At 32.4% G+C, this 20035-nt stretch overlaps 3 protein-coding genes and 1 non-coding gene across 7 annotated transcripts; all 4 read left to right on the plus strand.

The window, feature by feature from the left end:
- Nucleotides 1–4023: 4023 nt before the first annotated feature.
- LOC100260475 (protein-tyrosine-phosphatase MKP1) lies at nt 4024–11430 on the plus strand. Of its 4 annotated transcripts, XR_009467225.1 has the most exons (4): nt 4029–4220; nt 4457–7246; nt 10053–10239; nt 11121–11430. XR_009467225.1 is itself a non-coding variant. In XM_059741410.1 (3 exons), exons 2-3 carry the CDS (start codon nt 4658–4660, stop codon nt 10107–10109), a joined length of 2646 nt encoding a protein of 881 aa, XP_059597393.1. In that variant the 5' UTR covers nt 4029–4220; nt 4457–4657; the 3' UTR covers nt 10110–10494. The 4 variants fall into 4 exon arrangements, 2 of the variants coding, with proteins under 2 accessions (XP_059597392.1, XP_059597393.1); XR_009467226.1 differs by having other exon boundaries at nt 4029–7246; XM_059741410.1 differs by lacking the exon at nt 11121–11430 and having other exon boundaries at nt 10053–10494.
- Nucleotides 11431–11865: 435 nt separating this feature from the next.
- On the plus strand, nt 11866–12890 carry LOC100255403 (uncharacterized). Its single transcript, XM_002276227.1, has 2 exons — nt 11866–12471; nt 12786–12890. The coding sequence occupies exons 1-2, from the start codon at nt 11866–11868 to the stop codon at nt 12888–12890; spliced, it is 711 nt and encodes a 236-aa protein (XP_002276263.1).
- Nucleotides 12891–13405: 515 nt separating this feature from the next.
- Nucleotides 13406–14368, plus strand: LOC100250229 (uncharacterized). The gene is made up of 2 exons (XR_009467227.1): nt 13406–14061; nt 14199–14368. It is a non-coding gene; the product is annotated as an uncharacterized LOC100250229 (transcript).
- A 2444-nt stretch (nt 14369–16812) lies between these two features.
- On the plus strand, nt 16813–19435 carry LOC100245104 (uncharacterized). The gene is made up of 3 exons (XM_002276275.4): nt 16813–16956; nt 18046–18527; nt 19030–19435. Exons 1-3 carry the CDS (start codon nt 16941–16943, stop codon nt 19270–19272), a joined length of 741 nt encoding a protein of 246 aa, XP_002276311.1. The 5' UTR covers nt 16813–16940; the 3' UTR covers nt 19273–19435.
- Nucleotides 19436–20035: the final 600 nt, after the last annotated feature.

A 20035-nucleotide genomic window follows, 5' to 3' on the forward strand; every position in this document is an offset into this window, starting at 1 on the left:
AATTTCAATGCTATCCGACATGGTAGTTCATGGATAGACTTTGGAAGCTGCTTTCTTTCACGCCTAACAAAAATGCTGGCCCTACCATTTGACGAACAGGACCTTGTTGGAGAAAACTCTGTCTCTCTCGTGTCTCTTCTTTGCATTTTTCTCCAATACGACTAAAAAAGGGATCGAATGTGTGACAGACAAAGAGACTTGAGAACAATTCTTTGAAACAGTTCTTAATTATTTCTAAGGGTAAGTTTTGCTCAGGATTTTAAATATGAAAAATAGTTTTCTCCATTTATTTTCTTTGAAGATACCGTGCACTGTAAAAACTGTATTTTTATTTGTTTTTCAAAATACTTTGTGAAAAATATCTCAAATATGTTGTAAAAAACAATTTATTTTGAAAATGGATTCTTTTAAAAATCATCTTTAATAAAAAAAAAAGGGTTAAATGTGTTTTTCAAAATTAAAAACTGTGTTGTGTTTTGTTTTCAACAATAGTTGCCAACATTGGCTCGTTATGTGCCCATTCTTCTTAAATACAAGCCTAGACGGTGATAGTATATTTGGGTGTTAATTAGGATCGGCTAACTTTTCATAAACAAAACTATCCATCAGCAGATGTTTGGTAAACCAACTTAGTAATTTACAGTGATTTAATAACTTAATTTAAGTTATTAAATAAATTAAGTATATTTGATAAAATAACTTAATAAACTTAAAATTAAAAATAATTTACTTATTTTTAAGTTCGTATATTTTTACACTAATTTGTTTGGTTATCTCTAAGATCTCATTTGCTATTTCACAACCTTCATTGTTATTCAACCTCCTCTTTTACTTTAATTATAATTTATAAAAATAAATATATTAATTTGATAAATATGTTAATTTAATAATTTAAAATATATTTTAGGTTAATTTTATCAAATAATTTTAAAGTAATAATTAAGTAATACATTTTTAGTTATATAATTTAAATATAATTTAATTTAAATTATTAAGTAATAACTATTAAGTTTTACCCGACACTTGTTTAATCTATAACTTTAACTTTAAGTGATGAATTGGAATAGTTTTTAACTTTATTTTAAGAAACATAAGTAAATTACTTTTTATTTGTGAGTGCTCTTATGTTTAAGATAAAACATAATTTTTTTAAATTAAAAACAAACATAATTTTAATATTTTAAAATTTTTAATTAAACAAAAAGTAAAAGTTCCACATTTGAAAGGGAAAAAAATGGGTCTCCCCAATTTTATTTTATTTTTTTAAATATAAAAAAATCTATGAAGAAGTGTGGAGTGTGAACCACACACCGCTAGAGATGTCTATCCCAAAATAAACTTAAATTTTTTTACTTAACCCATTTTCCATATTTTTATATATAGAATTTTATTTTTATTTACAAAAATCATTAAAAGAATAAATCAAAATAATTAAAAGATATTTTTTGAAAATATCATATTTTATGTTTTTAAAAATATAAAAAAAAAAATTTATTTTGTGGTTTTGAAAAAAAAAAAAAAAACAATTTCCAAAAAGAGTCTAGTTTCCTGTTTCCATATGGAAAATGTGCCTTAGGGATGAAGGTTTGCAGAGGAGATTTTTAGCTTTAGGGGAAAAGCATAACAAGATTCAACAGATTCCCATGCCTAGTAGGATTCGATATATTCTAAATTTGTGATTTTAAATCGAACCCCTTCGTCTCAAACATCATCTTCATCTTCATATGTGACATCAAATTCGTGGGGCCAAAAAAAAAAAAAAAAAGGAGACATTTTTAGCTTGCTCTTGACGATTTGCTACCGGTATGATTTTTGTGGCATCAATTTTCTCCTCGGCCCCAATCTTCAAGTTAGGTCTTATTCTTTATGAAAGTGAGGTCTTGGTCGTTTTGAAGCAAGCTTTTGAAATTGGGGTGAAAGTTGGTCTGCCCAATCAAATTTTCTTTCTTTTTAAAATGTTTACTAGTTTGAAATTTGGTTTTTAAAAAGCAAACCAAATGAATAAACAAAAAGGGAAAAAGGAAAAGAAACGATGGAAGGGGAAGACATCATTTGATGTTAGAATCTAACAAATTTTTGTTGTTTTGTCTGATTTTGACTACCACCACCTATTAATTTTACTAATGTTTCGTTATTAATATAAGAAAATTAATAAAATAACAATTTTCCCGTTGTTCAAAACTTAAAAGTCTGTTTGATAATGATTATTTTTTTTAATTTTAAAGTAGTAAAAGAAAGTTAGAAACGCTTCTAACATTGAAACAAACTCTATGAATATTTTTAATTTATTTGTAAATATTATTTTTTGGGTTAACATTAATTAATTCTCAAATAAGATGATCAAAATTTGATCTAAAACCATATAAATTATTTTTATTTTTTATTTAAAGATTAAATATTTAAAAATATATCGTTTTTAAACAATTATTAATTATATTTATTTTTATAAATTTTTAAGTAAATAAAATATGAGAAAATAATTTTGAACCCAAACCCACAAATTTTTGCATATATGAATAATGTATATGACCCTAAAACTAGTAATAATGAAATTTATGATGGTAATAAAATCACTTAAACAACCACTCAAGTGAGAATATTGGAATGTTTCTAAATAGTTTTAAATTGTAAATATTATAAGATTTAAAGTATAATAAATATTAATGTTATTTATGGTAGCTTCTCTTACCTTAAAAAAAAAAATCAAGAGTTTAACACATTTCACAGGTCAAACAAACATTTACGTTTGAGTGTAGGATCGATTGTGTAGATATTGTTTACTTTAAGCTCAAGAAAAACTTGAAAATATGTTTATATAATTAAAAAAATTCATATCTATATGACAATAGAAACTTTCCTCTTTATCCCATATGAGATATGATATTTGAAATTTTTTGATAAATACAAAAGAATTTTTTTTAAAAGAAGTGATAATGTAATTTGTTCAGGTTTCAACTTCTATTTATTTATTTTATGTATTCATTAATTTCAAATTTCTTATGATAAGATTATCTAAATGTATACTTCGGCTTTTCCTTTGATTTTAAGGGGAGAATTAATGCATATTGAACACGGTTGTGGATTGAAGGCTTTTTCCAAGAAAGGCCAATCCTCTTAAGTCTTAAATTTAGTGATTTTATCTATATTTCATTTATATTCTTATCATCAATCAAACATGATCCATTAATTAATGGTCCATTTAATAATAATTTTTGGATATTTGTCTTTCTTAGAATATAATAAATAGTCATTGACCATTGTTGGTGATTCAACTTTTTTATTTTTATTTTTAAATCATGTATTTTATTAATTTCTTTATATATGGATTCATTTAAACTCATATTAATTTTACAATATCCATAATATTTAAAGAAAGTTGGAGCCTATTTGATAATATTATAGAAGAAAGTTTTAAAAATAATTTTTAATTATTTTTATGAATAAAATTTTATTTAGTGACTCAAATAAAAAAAACCTTTTAAAAAAAAATTATTATTCATAAAAGCACTAAAAATTTGTATAAAATATAATTTTTTCTAACAAGTCTATTCTTATCGAATTAGATATGGTGAAAAATATATAGATAAAATATTTAAATTATATCTATTATATTACTCGATTGATGATGTATTTTCGATGGGTATTGAAAAAATATACTTCGTTATAAATATAAATTTTTAAGTTTATTTATTTATTTTTATATTTTTGATTATTGGATAGAATATTCTATTAAAGGAAAATCTAAAAATGTATCAAATTTAAAAAGTCATAAAAAAATGGTTTTTAATTCAAAATTTGTTATTTTTTTTTAAAATTTAAAAACTATATTTTATTATTTTTGTACTAACGTATATTAGACAAAAGTGAAAAAATCAATATAAGAATCAAATCAAAGAATAAAAATATCAAACAGATGAATCGATTTTTACCGGATTAGGGTTCATGAAAATCTGTCTTTTTCAAAGCGCTGACTGGGAAATTGGATGGATGAATAGTAAAGAATAATGGCAGAACACTCAACTTATGTGAAGTCGAAGTTGCGTTTCAAAATATATAGAAAAAGCCCCATCGCTCTCTCCATACAATACAAATCTCCATTGTCTTGTTGGGTTGAACGATAATCATAAAACCCAAAAACGAATTTGTGAAAAGACTCTTGCTGCCCCTACTCCTCTCTTTGGATGCTCCTCACTCTCTCATGGTCACCTCTTTCTTGCCCTGTAAGTTCCAAAACCTAACCCCATTTTCTCTCCCTATTTTTTAATCTTTCTAGGCTGATGTTTTGCTCGAGAAACCCCGGAAAAGTGCACGGCCGTTTGAATTGTTTTCCTCTACTTTTTGCTTTTTGGCAAGATTTTGCTTCAAGATTTTAGGGTTTTCGTTTCTTTTCCTGCTGAATCTGGATGTTTAGTGGTGGATTTACTGCTTTTGATTGTGGGTTCTTTGTTTGTTATAGTTAATCTCTGGACCCCAGATCAGGATTTGTTTGTAAGACTGACTGCTTTGGTCAATCGGATGTTTCCCGTGTCGGTTTGATTTTCTTTTGTGAATTTGGGTTTGGGTGAGAATCTCCAGTTTTCTGGTTGGGATTGGCGAGATTAGCTGTTTTGGATATCTGAGTTTGTTCCTGCCTCCGCATTGAGGGTTTGTTGTGGGCATGGTGGGAAAAGAGGATGGTTCTCGTGTTCCGTACCAGGTTGCTGGAAATCGGAAAACGTTCTGGCGGTCGGCGTCCTGGTCTTCGTCTCGGACGGGGCTGAGAAACCCTGAGTCTGAAGAAAAGGATTGCTCAGATCCAAACGGTGGTATTGGGAATAATAGTGGCCAAAACCGGCGGTTTCCGGCTCCATTAACCCCACGATCTCAGCAAAACTGTAAGGCCCGGGCGTGCTTGCCACCACTGCAGCCATTGTCCATTGCTCGCAGGAGCTTGGATGAGTGGCCAAAGGCAAGTTCTGATGATGTTGGGGAGTGGCCTCAACCACCCACCCCAAGTGGGAGAGATATGAATAAGGGTGGAGATAGGCTGAAGCTTGATTTGTCTGCGATTCAGAAAAACCCGGATAAGAATGGTGGGCTTGTGAGGAGGGATAAGATTGCATTCTTTGATAAAGAGTGCTCTAAGGTTGCTGAACATATATATCTTGGGGGAGATGCGGTTGCAAAGGATAGGGAGATTTTGAAGCAGAACAGAATCACCCATATTCTCAATTGTGTGGGTTTTGTTTGTCCTGAATATTTCAGAGCCGATTTTGTGTACAGAACTTTGTGGTTGCAGGATAGTCCATCTGAAGACATCACCAGTATACTTTATGATGTTTTTGACTACTTTGAGGATGTTAGAGAACAGGGGGGAAGGGTTTTTGTTCATTGTTGCCAAGGGGTGTCTCGATCCACTTCGCTTGTGATTGCATATCTTATGTGGAGAGAAGGGCAGAGTTTTGAAGATGCATTTCAGTATGTGAAAGCAGCTAGGGGAATTGCTGATCCAAATATGGGGTTTGCTTGCCAGTTGTTACAGTGTCAAAAAAGGGTCCATGCCTTTCCTCTTAGTCCAAGTTCATTACTGAGGATGTATAGAATTGCCCCACACTCTCCATATGATCCTTTGCATCTTGTTCCAAAAATGTTGAATGATCCTTCACCATCTGCTCTTGATTCTAGGGGTGCATTTATTGTACATGTACCTTCTGCAATCTATGTTTGGATTGGTAAAAATTGTGAGTTCATAATGGAAAGGGATGCCAGAGCTGCGGTTTGTCAGATTGTTCGTTATGAAAGAGTACAGGGGCCAATAACAGTGATCAAGGAAGGAGAAGAACAGTCATACTTCTGGGATGCTTTTTCTAACCTTTTGCCTTTGATGGATAAATCTGTTAATGGGGTGGAGGTTGGGAAATCAATGGTTGATGTTTGCCTTGGTGAGAGAAAAGTGGATTCATATAATGTTGATTATGAGATTTTCAAGAAAGCAATCTCCGGGGGTTTTGTGCCCCCTTTTGCATCATCTGAGACTGAACATGAAACCCACCTTCCTGTAAGAGAAAGCAGTTGGAGTGCGCTGAGGCGTAAGTTTGCCTTTGGCAATATGAAGGAGTTCATTTCGGCTCCCAGGTTATCCTTTCACAGGGTGTTTTCAGATTCTATGTTAATAGTCGGTGTTGATAATTTTATGAACAAACCATCACATTCTCCTGCTAATTCTTCAACATCATCCTCACCACCACCATCATCATCATCATCAGCATCATCATCATCATCATCATCATCTTCATCTTCCTCACCACCTTATCTCTCCCCTGATTCCATTTCTTCCGATTCAAGTGGTACATCAAAGTATTTTTCTGAGTCCCCTCTGATGTCTCCTTCCACTGTTGCATGCCCTCTTCCTCTATCATCAACCTTGTCTACCCTTTCTAATTTGTCTCTTTTCACATCTAGCACATCTAACACTTCTTCTCAATCTGCATCTAATGCTTCTTTTCAATCTGTGTCTAACAATCCAGAACTTGTTAGTGTTACTTCACAGCATTCTTCTCAATCAGTCTCCCTACCATTTAAAAGATTTCCCGTTTCCCTGGCTGAGCGCAGAGGTAGCTTGTCAAAGTCACTTACACTGCCTGTGTTGACTGATGAAACAAGGTTAAAAAATAATGTTTCAACTTCGGTTTCCTGTCAAGAAGATGCTGTGAGGATAGACGTCAACACTTGCTCTTTTTCTGAACCATGTTCTAGTGTAGAACATGTCTCAGAGTTCAAGAATGGTGCTAGAAATGGAGATGGGAACTCAACTGAACAATGCGAGTTGCGGATATCATCAGGTAGAGTAGCTAGTGATGATTCACATAAGGACATTGGTTTTGTCAGAAATGGTGATGAGACACTGAGAAATGATCCTTTGGAAGGAAGTCAGGATTCAACTGTCTTGACTGGAATGATGGAAGCTCATGGTGACCCAGTACAACCATTAGTATGTTGCTGGCCTAGCTTAGAAAAATTTGCATCCTTTGGTGCAGGTGATCTGGATTCCAAAGCTGCATTTGTTTTCTTCTTTCCAAGTACAGGTTTAGGAAAAGCTGAGGATAGGATTATATATATTTGGGTAGGAAGATCTTTCAATCATGGTAATACCCGGGCTCTACTAGATAGCAGCAGAGAGGTAGGTGATCTAGAAGAGATTGACTGGAACCAAGTTGGTTGTGATGTTCGTTCTCAGCTGGGTCTGCCAGAGGACACTGCCATTAAGGTACAGAACTTGTGTTTTAGCATTTTCTGTTTAATTCTCCTTAGTTTCTTATTTTTCTTCAGCACCTCTAAGTTTGTGCTCTGTTTATTCATTTCTTATGTGATGAAGCTTTCTTGGATTTGAAGGCTTTTAAGGTTTAGGAATACTTGGAGTCACCAACTTTATATTTCTTGCATTTGAGTGCTCCTGATGAAGTCATATAAAACATGAAAAGCAATGTTTTATTCTTGAAATAGATAATTGCAATTTTCGTTATGAATTTGGGAATTTATGCTTATGATACTTCATCTAGGGAAGATGCTATCAAAATCCTATGCATTATTATTGTAGTACTAGCTCTGATTCATTCTTGTAAATGTTTTGTAGAGTTTCTTGCTTAATTAGGCAAAATGGTTAAGAGAATCGACAATTAAGCATTCCTCTTTTGAAGCCTCAAAATGTTTTTGAGAGCCTGCTAAAGAAATTGTTCAACAGAAATAAGGTCATCCCTTAAAGTCATGACACATGATTTGCAAGTAGGGATAGTAGAGAAATTTTTTGAGAATTATCAAGAAAAAAGGTATGAAGCTGCAAACGAGGTGGTTTGGGGTTTGGAATTAGTGGAGGGGAAAGGCCTGTTGAAAAAAAAAATAATAGAAGACATAAGAAGAGGAAAGGAAGTACAATATATTTTGCCCATAAAAAAGGTACTATTTAGTTGAATGGGTGGGGTATTTGAAGTGTGGAGGTCTCAGAGTGAAAATACAGGGTTGCCTAACAAAGTGTCTATGCAGATGGATGGTTTTGAAGGTGATGGTGGTGGCTAGAAAGTATAAGGTTAGAGAAGTAGGTGTTCTGATGATCATAGAGCAGCGTTCAGTGTTAGCTTTTGGAAAAGGTACTAGGACATGTTGTGCAGAGTTCTCCAATTGGGTGTTCTATCAGGTAGGAATTAGCCAAATGATTCTCTTTTTGTAGGATGTTTGGTGGGGAGAAGGCTGTAGGATGGTGCTCGAATTTCTTTCTCTACAAAGGGGCCATTTCAACTCAAGAGATTTACTTGGCACAGTTCCTTTGTGGGGAAGAAATGAAGAAAGCTTGGAAGCCTGTCCGTATGCTTGCTTTGGACTATATGGAAGGAAAGAAATTTGAGATTGTTTGAAGATGTTGAACAAATAGACCAAGCAATCAAATCTTCTTTTATAGTTTTATGTAATTTTTTTGGAAAGGGTTAGACTTGATAGAGTGTATATAGATGTCAATGACCATGATATGCTTCGTTGATTGGTTGAACTCCAAATAAGGGCAGGCAGTTTGCTTTTTTGTTTTCTCTCTTCTTTTCGCTTGCCTAGTAGTGTCTATCATATATATCATGTGTACTTTGGTACCCATTTCTTAGCACTTTTAATATATTTTCTGTTTGCCTAAAAATAAAAAAAGATCAAAGGTGCTTCAGTTGCTGATTATTTTTGTTGTCATCCAAGGGACATTTGAATCCAGGATTCATTAGGGTTTTTCTGTACCTGGGGTAGAGCCAGCAGGTGTCTAATTTTGGTGTCATTATTGAGCATTTATACTGAGGAAGGGGATGGATATGATAAGATGAGAGCCATCAAAGAGGAAATTACCATGTGAAATTCTATTGTTCTTTTTTGTACATAGAAGGTGGTTAGTTTCCTTCCAAGGAGGTATGGGTTACTCTAGCTCCCCTCAAAGATTGGTTTCTCGGCCTGGATGGCATTTCACTGGGAAAGATCCTCATGATAACTGGCTAGCCAGGAGAGGGAACATGCTTCCTAATTGGTGTTGTACATGTAGAAGGGGTGCAAAAATGGTAAATCATCATTTATTGTTTGGTAGAGTGACTTGAGAGATTTGGATGTTCATATTTTTCTTGTTTTGGGGTTTTATGGGTAATGGTGAGGTTTGTTAAGGAGTTCAGTATGGTGCAGAGAGGGAAGTGTATGAAAAGAGGATTCAGATGACTTAGATGTCATTTTCTCGGTGTTTGTGGAACAAGTGACAGGAAAACAGAGGATTGAAAAAGTTGACCTCCCTATTAATGCTATTACTTGGTTCTATGATCCCCATGACGAATTTCTAGGTCAATTGGAGTTTGTAACATTTTTCCTGACATGATCTTCAGTATGAAGATGTTATTTGAACCTTTTGGCAGAAGCATAAGCATGCTGAGATACATCCTGGGCACCCATTTGGAAAACGGTTTCCCTAAAAGTGGAAAAGAGAATTGGTACATGAGGGGAAATAATTGTGAAGCCCTTAGAGTAGGATATCATTGTCTCCTACTAAAAGAAGGTTGTGAAGCTCTTGGCAAGTGCGCAAAGAAAATCTGGGAATTTTGCTTCCGGGTGAATTTTGATTTTTCCATTAGTTCCTCTTCAATTTCTTGCCTGCTTTTATTATTGATTTGACCCAATTTTCTATATGTTTCAATGCCGCTTTTTTTAGCTCTGCATCCTTGTTTGCCTTGTTAATACAGGGAAGTTAGTTACATATCTGTTAGTTACCATTTTTATCTGATTCCATGATGTACTGATCTTTGGCATGTGTCTATTGCTGAATTATTTATTTATTTTGATAAATTATTGCTAAATTATTTATCTAAATGCTTTAAGTTTGATTTCTGTTATCAGAAATCAAACCTAGATGTTTTTGACTTCTGTTGTCTTTCTTAAGTAATGTTACACATTCTCCCTTACATTCCATTCTCTTCTCTGATTTATAAGCTAGGAGAAGAATGCTGATTAGATTTTGAATTATCTCATAGTTGTTTTAACTGTGCATTTTGAATCGTGGACATTAACAGATTGTTAAAGAAGATGAAGAGCCAGTAGAATTCTTTGCATTGTTGCATCCATTGTAGCACTACCACAGTTCAGGAGATATTCTGAAATCCAATAGCTCGCATTATTTTCCCATTTCTTCAGGTGGTGTAATTTGCACTAGAACTTAGTCAGGCATCAGAAGGACCTTCCCCTGACAAAATCAGTGAGGTATGAATTACTTTTCAAAAATGAATACAACTCTAGTTTCTAGAACATACAGTTTTGTTATTTCTAGGTGTTGTAAAAGGGCTTGGTCTCTGCCTCTTTTTTTTTCCTTTTATTTTATTTTTTTTGGTTGTTGTTTTGGTTTGGAGATATTTTGTGGCCAGACCTTTGAGTCCTGTTTTTCCACTACAGCCCAGTTATTCAGTACAAAGAAAATAAAGTCATTGTTTGTGGAGGAACAGGACCGCTCTTTTCTCCCAGTGATGTGGCATATTGTTGGCTAGTGGATCACCCATAGTTTAGTTTGTTGTGATATTCTTGTTCTAAATGGAATAGCAATTTAATCCCAAGGAGCAGATATTTAGCTGCCTCCATGGAAAAATGCCAATCTGATTTTCTCCGTAAAAAGATGATGCTTGTCAAGTTCGACAAGTTTCAAATATTTTAGCCGCTCACCGTAGAACTGCTAAACTTGCTTTACTTGCAACTACTCCTTCCTTTGCATGTCAATCTACCACATTTTTTCTTGGAAATTTCAGAATTCATGTTTGCCTGGGTTTATGTAGGTTTAGGACTGTCATTTTTACACAATTTCCTTTTGGTGGAGTTTGCTTCCAAATTTGGGCCCACAATTGCCCTCGCTTTGCTTGTTTGTTGGTCTGTCTTTTTTAACCTTTCCTAGCCTAAAGAAGACAAATATTTTCTCTTTTTCCCTTTACTTTTTTTTCCCCTCTTTTTTCCTTCTTTCAGTTTGAAATGCTAGTCGTGAGGTTCCAGTTACAGTTGGCTGAGGCAGAGCACGTTTTGTTTCCATTTTTAAGCATGCATTTTTTTTTTCTGCTCACATTCTTTTCTTCTCATATTGTATCACATGCTGTTTGCAGGAGATGCTGCTTCATAAGTTCTTTGTGGCAATTCAACTGGTTGTACAGTGCTGTGACAACTTCGTAACCCGGACTTAATTGTCCCACTGACTGAATCTTCTTGTATATGAACTATTATTAGAAACAGATTCCCAGAGCCAAATCAGGCAAATTAGATAATGTTTTAAAACTTTAATTTCTGCAGGTTAATCTTTCTGCTACTTTTGTGTTTTAGTTTTAACACATGCCACTGGAAACAGATGCCAAAGCCCATTCAGGCCAAAGTTAAATATGTTGGAACGCCCTTGCAGGAGCTTCATGCGTTTGCTCTTTTTTTCTTTTTGTGTGTTACAGGCATCTCAATCAAATCTTTAACCTGCAAGAAAAGCAATTACAGTTCATCCTGAACACAAGCTGTTAGATGGGAATACTAGTTCTAAAGATGGGCCTATGGGCCTTCTGTGTGAGCACTTACATAATCAAAATTTCTAGTTTTAAATGCTCTGAGCATTGGGACCATTGAAAAATAAATAAATTCTAAAAACAAAGTGAAATCATTAAGTAATGAGGGAGCATGCGCCTCCATTCAAAGAACCATTTCAATTCTGATGCACCCTATAACCCGTATTGTCCTTTCCAATTACCCACTCTGCATTGGAAGCCCAAACATTCACATACAGTAAATGTTTAATTTTCATATGTTTCTGTTCCGGCTCTCTATATAAATGTCCTCCCCATCATCCATATATCACAGAAAAAGCCCACGATGGCCTCCTCCAAAATGAGTATGAAGCTTCTGGTTGACACAAAAGCCAACAAAGTCCTCTTTGCTGAGGCAGGAAAAGAATTCGTAGATTTCCTTTTCACCCTCCTCTCCCTTCCCGTGGCAACCATCATCAGGCTTCTCAATAAGAACAGTATGGTGGGGTCCCTGGGAAGCCTCTATGATAGCTTAGAAAGTCTGAGTGAAGCATACATGCAGCCTAACAAAAGCAAGGACCCTCTACTGAAACCAATCCTCCAAGTCTCAGCTGCTGACTTTCCCCTTTTGTTAACCGAGAATTTATCAATGGCGAAAAAGGTGTACATGTGTGGAAGCTACCACCGATTCATAGCAGATGATCCTCGTGCCATTTGCCCACAGTGCAAGTACACCTTATCCACGGAGGTGCCTTACGTCGGCCCACCACCTGCTACATCTGAGTCGTATCAAAGGGATGGAGGTTATGTGAAAGGTATTGTGACCTATATGGTGAATGATGATCTAGCGGTTAAACCCATGTCCACCATATCTGGAATTGCTTTACTTAGAAACTACAATGTGAAGGAAGTTGGAGTACTTGAAAAGGTGGTGGAAGTTACATTGTCGGAGGTATTTACATGTTCAATCTAAAATCTAAATAATACCCTCTGTCTTAAATTTCCAAATTAAATTAACCACTTCACTTGGATTCAGAAACAAACTTGGTTCTTTTCTACGGTATTAGGAGGAACTCAGAAAAATTCAATCTTATGAGCATGGAGTTAGAAAATATGTGATAATATTCACAGTACAAATTGTCTGAAGTAAAACCATACAAAATTGAAACTAATAAATACTGAAGATAAAGCAATATTTCAACATCTTAGTATTATATTCAGTCATTTGTAACCAACCTACTTCTTGTTTGTTTGATTGTTCCACAGGGTTTAAAGCTGCTTAAGGCATCTTTACAGACCAAGGAAGTTCTAACAAGCGTCTTCCTTTCTAAAAAGGCAGATAATATATCTGATTGCTCCTCCTCATTTTAAAATTTTCATTTTAGTATTTATCATTAGAGACCATAATTAATTAAAGTCTCTCATTTCCTTTTTCCCAGCCTTAATTTGAAACTGCACGAGGCATCTCTGCAAATCAAGACAGCATGGTCAACTGATTACCTATACTGAAGCTATGGCACTCACAATTCCTTGAACGTTTTTGTTCTCACAGTACAACCTCAAGAATATCAATTTCCTTTCATGGGTATTAGTTAGTGTAGTTGTTTTATCATTTATAAATACAATCAATATTTATATTACAGTTTCATACTGAAATTGATGCAGTCCTAAACTTTGCTTTTCTCATTTTTTTTTTCTGTCAATTTAATTTTAAGCCGTAATGTTTGTGGATAAAGAGATGGATTACTTCCTAACAATACATTTGCAGCAGATACCTATATATTGGAAAGTGACTCTTCCCATCCATGCATGCCTGGTAGAACTTTTTCCAGAATGGTATAATAGCAGACAACCCCTTCGTTTTCCTTAAGTATGTGAATCTTAAATATGACCACCTACCATGCAATATATTTTGATTTAAACCTAAATCAACCATTCAACTTCCCCTGCATGCCAACTATATATATGGTTGCCCCATATAAACAGTACTCACACTGCAACTTCAAACTATCAAGCACCAATATTCTACAGCATTAATGGCAGACACGAAGGTGAGCTTGAAGATTCTAATAGACACAAAGAAGGGCATGGTGGGTTGCCTTGGTAACCTATATGACAGCATTGAAAATCTCAGTCAAACCTACATACTGCCAAATCAGGACAAGGACTCACTTCTCAAACCCAATGCACCAGCCTTAAGTCATGGCCCTCTTTTGTTAACAAGTGATGCTCAGGTACCCACCTCATCAAAGAAGTTCTATATCTGTTCTGCTGTCATAGAAGTATGGCTGATGATAACTCTGCCACTTGCCTTAGTTGCCGGCGCTGCACAAGCACTGAGGTGAATTACATTGCTCCTCCGGCTGCAAATCAGTCCTCTTCCAATGAGGGAGGGTTTGTGAGGGGGGTGGTGACATACATGGTGATGGATGATTTGGTGGTGAAGCCTATGTCTACCATTTCTAGCATTACTCTCCTCAACAAGTTCAATGTGAAGGAAGTGGGTGCCTTGGAGAAAGTCGTCGATTTTACCATGGCTGAGGTATGCAATTCAGCTAACCTATCTGTTATTTTATTTTTATTTTTATTTATTTATTTATTTAGATAATTGCAATATTCTTTGAAGACAAAGAAAGTCCTGACAGAAACCATATTGGTTTTTCCTCGGTTCGATAGTAGGGTTTGAAGCTGCTGAAGGCATCACTGCAGTCCAAGGCAGTCTTAACTGGCCTCTTCCTTGGAACATAGGGGCTTAATCAAGCATTCCATTGAAAATGACTCTTTGGACTTTGAGAGTTTTTGGGGAACTGATGATGGGTTTTGTTTCACACCACCATATTTTGACTCAGTTGATTAAACATGCATGGTTGTTATCTTATGATTATTCATTTTTGCTGGTTAAATTTTTTATTTTTAATTTTATTTTAACATCTACTTGAAGGATGATCTATACCTTTGTGTTCTTCAATTTACTAATTGGAGGTTGTGAGACAAAAACAAAGGGTTAAAATATTGGAGAGTTCCCCCCTGAACATGCCACTTGATTAATTGATTGAATTTGTAAACCTTGATAGACTTTGATATACACCATTTTACTAAGATGGTTTTAAAGAATTAATATTTGCAATTCAAAATTTGAAAATTATGATTTGGCTTAGCCAATGATTTTCACTCTTACTATTAAACAAATAATCAAAAGTTTGTAATTACCACAAGATTGGAATATTGAACTAATCAAACCTAGCTATTGATTACTAAAGTTATAGGGTTCATGCTAAATAACTAATTACTTTGACTTTATTTGGTTCCTGAAAATTTTGGGGGAAAATGTGAGGGAAAAAATAGAGAAGAAAAGTGAAAGGAAATAAAACAAAGAATAATAAAAAATAAATTTAAAGTCAATAAATTATTTTCATATACTTCTTCAAATTCATTTTGCTTATTTTTTTCATTATATAAAGATTAAGTAATTTAAGAATATATAAAATTTTTACTAATTTTAATTATATTTAATTCCATTTGGTATTTTCTACTATGAAACCAAATATGAGAAACATATTTTCTTTCGTTTTTTATTTTTATTTTTCTTTCCTTAGTATTTTTTTGAGAACCAAACATAGCCTTTGGTATGTAATGAATTTATGATCCTATTAATAATTTTTAAAAATAATTTAAATCAAAATTCAAATATTGAATTTATTAATATTAGAAATTAAAAAACAAAAATTGGTTTTCAATGATTTCTATTTTTTTATATGTGAAACTATATTTTTTTAATAAATAAAACCTAAATTAAGTAATACTTAATGTGTTAAATTAATTTATTACTTTTAAATGAACTTGTATACCGTTCGTGGACGAATGCTTAACAATTTCTAAAGTGAGACTTAGCTAAACAAGTTTTTATTGGATTAAAGTACTCAACAATTGTTTTTATAAATCAAGAGTAATGATGACATGTACGCTCAAAAGTTAAGCGTCTGTTCGGTAACTATTTTAAAAAACAGTTTTTAATTGTACTATGCTAATTATATAATGAATTTAAAAGAAGAGAGCCATTAATTTTCACTTTTGCACTTTTACGAAGTGCATTAAATCATAGGGGTTACGTGCACTGAATTCATTTACATCAACCATTCAACTTCCCCACACAGGCCTCCCAAGTATATATGGGTTCATGGAAACATGCTCCAAGTATATACCGTCTGTTTATCTGCGCGGCTTTTAAATAGTAGAAACAATGGCAGAAACCACAATGAAGTTGAATCTTGTAATAATATAATGTTATTATTAAAACTTAGGTAGTCAATTCTAAATTAATAAATGTTTGATTAAATCTAAAAGTCTAAATAATTATAAAAATCTTTAAATTAAACTAAACATAACCTACAAATAAAAAAAATATTTGATAAAATATCAAATATTTAAATTAAATTAAAATTTACCAACAATTAAAATAACATATGTTTGAATAATTATGTACATAGTCATGAAGTAAAAAATACTTGATTAAACTTAAAAGTCTAAACATTTAAAAAAATCTCTTGAAATTAAACAAAACATAGCCCACAGTAAAAAATATATATTTAATAAAATATCAAATATAAAATTATAAAAACTTATTTTTCTAGATTTATTTTATGTATATTAGGATTTAAATAAATTTAATTTTATTAACATTAAATAAAATTTAAAATATAAACAAACAAATATTTTATAAAATCTATTCAATGTTCATGGTTATCTAATTTTTTATTATATCTATTTTTCTTTCACACACAAAATTAGTTTTTTAGAGGGGCAAACTTGCATTTTTATTTTTATTTTTTAACTTTCTAAAATTCCTAAATAAGCAAAAGAAATTTTTATTTTTAAAATATGAGCGGGGGCATATACCCCCAAGCCTATGGTGGCTTTGCCCTTGGCTAAAGGAAGCTTGGTTATGTGAGATATTCCTTGAGAACCATTGTCTATACCATTGCTAAAAAAGAATAGAACCCAAAAACTTTTTGGGAAAGGGGAAAAAATCAAAATTCAAAGTGCAAGAAGAGAATCAAAACCATTAATTGAAAGGAAGGGAAAGAATCAAAACCACTTTATCATTGCTTATATAATGAATTTAAAATAAAAAGAAAACAAATATACTTTTTGGGATTGAGAAAGGAAAGAATCCAAGTTCAAAACCATACTTGCAAGAAGAGAACCAAAACCCTTAATTGAGGAGAAAGGAAAGAACCAAAACCATTTTGTCTTTGCTTATATAATGAATTTAAAATAAGAAGAGTGCCACAAATTCCACTTCAAGATCACTAGTCATCTATCTTAATTTCATCTCCTTTCTCTCTCTCTCTATTTTAGTTTTCTGTGTAGAAGCTCAGTTTTAGGTACTTAAAAGTTAGTGGACTACTTTTTTTGGTGGAAATGGCTTTCAACTCATGTAAGCTTATCAAATTTGGTTGAGTTATATGTTTGTTAATTTCCTTGTTTTCTTGATAAATTAATCCGTATAGATATTATCCGTTTTGAGTCTAAAGAGTTCTCATGATTTAAAAACATGTTTATAAAATTAAGAGTTCATACATAAATAGCGTCAATTTTTTTTTTCTCCTATCTATTATGAGATTTCATGTATATATATACATCCAACTCACGTAAGCTTATCAAACATGGGGTTGAGTTATATGTTTGTAAGTTTCCTTGTTTTCTTGATAAATTAATCCATATAAATGTTATTCGCTTTAGGCTTAAAGAGTTCTCACGATTTAAAAACATGTTTATAAAATTAAGAGGAGTTGATATATAAATGTATAGCGTCAAAATTATTTTCTCCTTACCGAACTTGGCCGAGTTATATGTTTGTTAATTTTCTTATTTTCTTGATAAATTAATTCATGTAGATGTTATCTGTTTCGAACCTAAAAAGTTCTCACAATTTAAAAACACGTTTATAAAATTAAGGGGAGTTAATACATAAATAACGTCAAAAATTTTTGTTAGTTTGTTTCCTCGTTAGTTAATACATAAATAATATCATAAATAACGTCAACTTAGGTAAGCTTACCAAGCAGGGGGTTGAGTTATATATTTGTTACTTTATTTGTTTTCTTGATAGATTAATCTATGTAGATATTATCCATTTTAGGCTTAAAAAGTTTTCACGATTTAAAAACATGTTTATAAAATTAAGAGGAGTTCCTACATAAATATATAACATCAAAATTTTTTTTCTCCTATATTAGGTAAGCTTACCAAACTTGGTTGAGTTATATGTTTGTTAATTTCCTTATTTTCTTGATAAATTAATCTGTATAGATATTATTTGCTTCAAGCTTAAAGAGTTTTCACGATTTTAAAACATGTTTAGAAATTTAAGAGGAGTTAATACATAAATAGCATCAAATTTTTTTCTTTTATCTAATGTGAGATTTCATATATATATATATATATATATATCTACACAATTGCAATTGAGTTGTTACATAACTAATTTTGGTTTTATGGTCTAATTCATGCATGACAACCAAAGCAACCCCTGAGATGAACTTGAAGCTTCTAATCAACACACAGGACAATAAAGTTGTCTTCGCTGAAGCTGAAAAAGATTTCATAGATTTCCTGTTCAACCTCCTAACTTTGCCTATTGGCACCATTGTGGGTTTCCTCCCAAAAGAAATTTGTCTAGGAGGCCTGCATAAGAGTGTGAAAAAACTGGAGGGAGCTTACTTGCAGCCTAACCAGAGCTCGGACTCGCCCTTGAAGTTGAACACACCAACATATGCTATTCTTCCTTTCTTTAATCCTTCTTCATCAAGGAGTAATGATCCTTTCTTTCATTGCTCTTCATCAAGGAGTTATGGTCATGTGCAGGGCTTGGTTACCTACATGGTGACTGATGACTTGTCGATTACACCCATGTCCCTGACAGCAACCATGGCTTTGTTTAAGAAGTGCAACATAGAGGAAGTTAATGTTCTTGAGGAGAAGGTGGTTAAAATTGGTTTTGATGAGGTAAACAATCCTCTAGCTTATTGGGTTTTAATTGATTTCTTTTCTAGCCTATTCTCTTGTAGATTTGGTTGGAGTTATCTTTTTTCCATAACACAATTAATTGGTAGATGTTACTTGCAAATCAATTACCAAATCATTAAGCCTTGTTTGTTTGGTAATTGATTTTGAAAATAGTTTTTTATTTTGTAGAATAAAAAGAAAAACACATTTTCAATTAAGAAACAAAAAATATAATGTTTTTAAGTTGCTTTTAAAAATAATTATAGAAATACAAAAGAATTATTAAAAATAAAGCATTACATGTATTTAAAAACATAAACAAAAAGTAAATTAAAAAACATTTTAGATTCGTGTTTTTGTTTTATAAAATACCATAAAATAGTTTTTAAAAACCGTTTTCATGAATGTTTTTAAAAACATAGCCTTCATTTTTCTTTAAAAGTTTTGAAAGGTACATTCTTTTTGAATGTTTATTTAATCAATCTTTTTGTTCACTTTTCAGGCTTTGCAGTTGTTGAAGTGTTCTCTGCAGTCCAACGCAGCTCTCACTGAAGTCTTCCTTGAGAAAGAAGAAACACAACAGTCCAAAGCAGCTCCCGCAGTTGCCGAAGTTGCCGCAGGTACCAAAGTTGCCGAATATGCCGGAGTTTGCTCTGACGCATGTCTCGCACCTACGGCAGCCACCATTAGGAGTCGCAGCTCCGCACCTCCGGCAGTTACCATTAAGAGTCGCAGCTCCCGCTGAGGTATTACAAATACAAAAGGACTATGAATATGATTGTTTGAGCAGGAGACCGACGTAGTATTAAACTCCGTTTTCGAATTTGCAAAAATAAAAAAATTCTAAGTCTCTAAATAATGTTTATTTTTACTTGCCTTTATATAATGTAAACTCTATTTGTCCCCAATTTTATGGAACTAGAATAAGAAGAATAATAATTAACCTGCTATATAATTTGTTCAAGATCTATTCAAATTAAAAAGAAAGCCGAAGGGAGATTTACTATTATAAATACTCTACAAAAATTTATTCGAACCCATCAAAAGCAACCGATTGGTTCAATTTTTAACAATCATGAAGTTCGGTTGGGTTTAATTATTATGAAAACTGATTTAGTCGGTTTAGTATTCAATTTTCTTGATTTTCAATCAATAAAAACTAAATCAAATCGATATTTTAAAATTTGTATTTTTTTTTTTATAATTCATAAAACTTGCCATTGAATGAGTTTTTTTTTTACTCAATTTAAGTAATTTATTATTAATAAATTATAGTCAAAACAATTTTCAAATACATCAATTATACAACCAACATATATTTAAAAACTTAAAATGTTATTAATATGTTTTTCATATTTTTAAATATACTTTAAAAATAAATTTTATTGTAATGATTTATTTTTAATTATTTTTCATATTTATATAATTATTATTTAAAATAATATTTAAAAAATAAGTAAAAATTATTAAAAGGTATTATCTAAAAATATTATATTTTTTGTTTTTTA

Source organism: Vitis vinifera, chromosome 13, assembly GCF_030704535.1.
Source record: "Vitis vinifera cultivar Pinot Noir 40024 chromosome 13, ASM3070453v1".
NCBI classification, from domain to species: Eukaryota; Viridiplantae; Streptophyta; class Magnoliopsida; order Vitales; family Vitaceae; genus Vitis; species Vitis vinifera.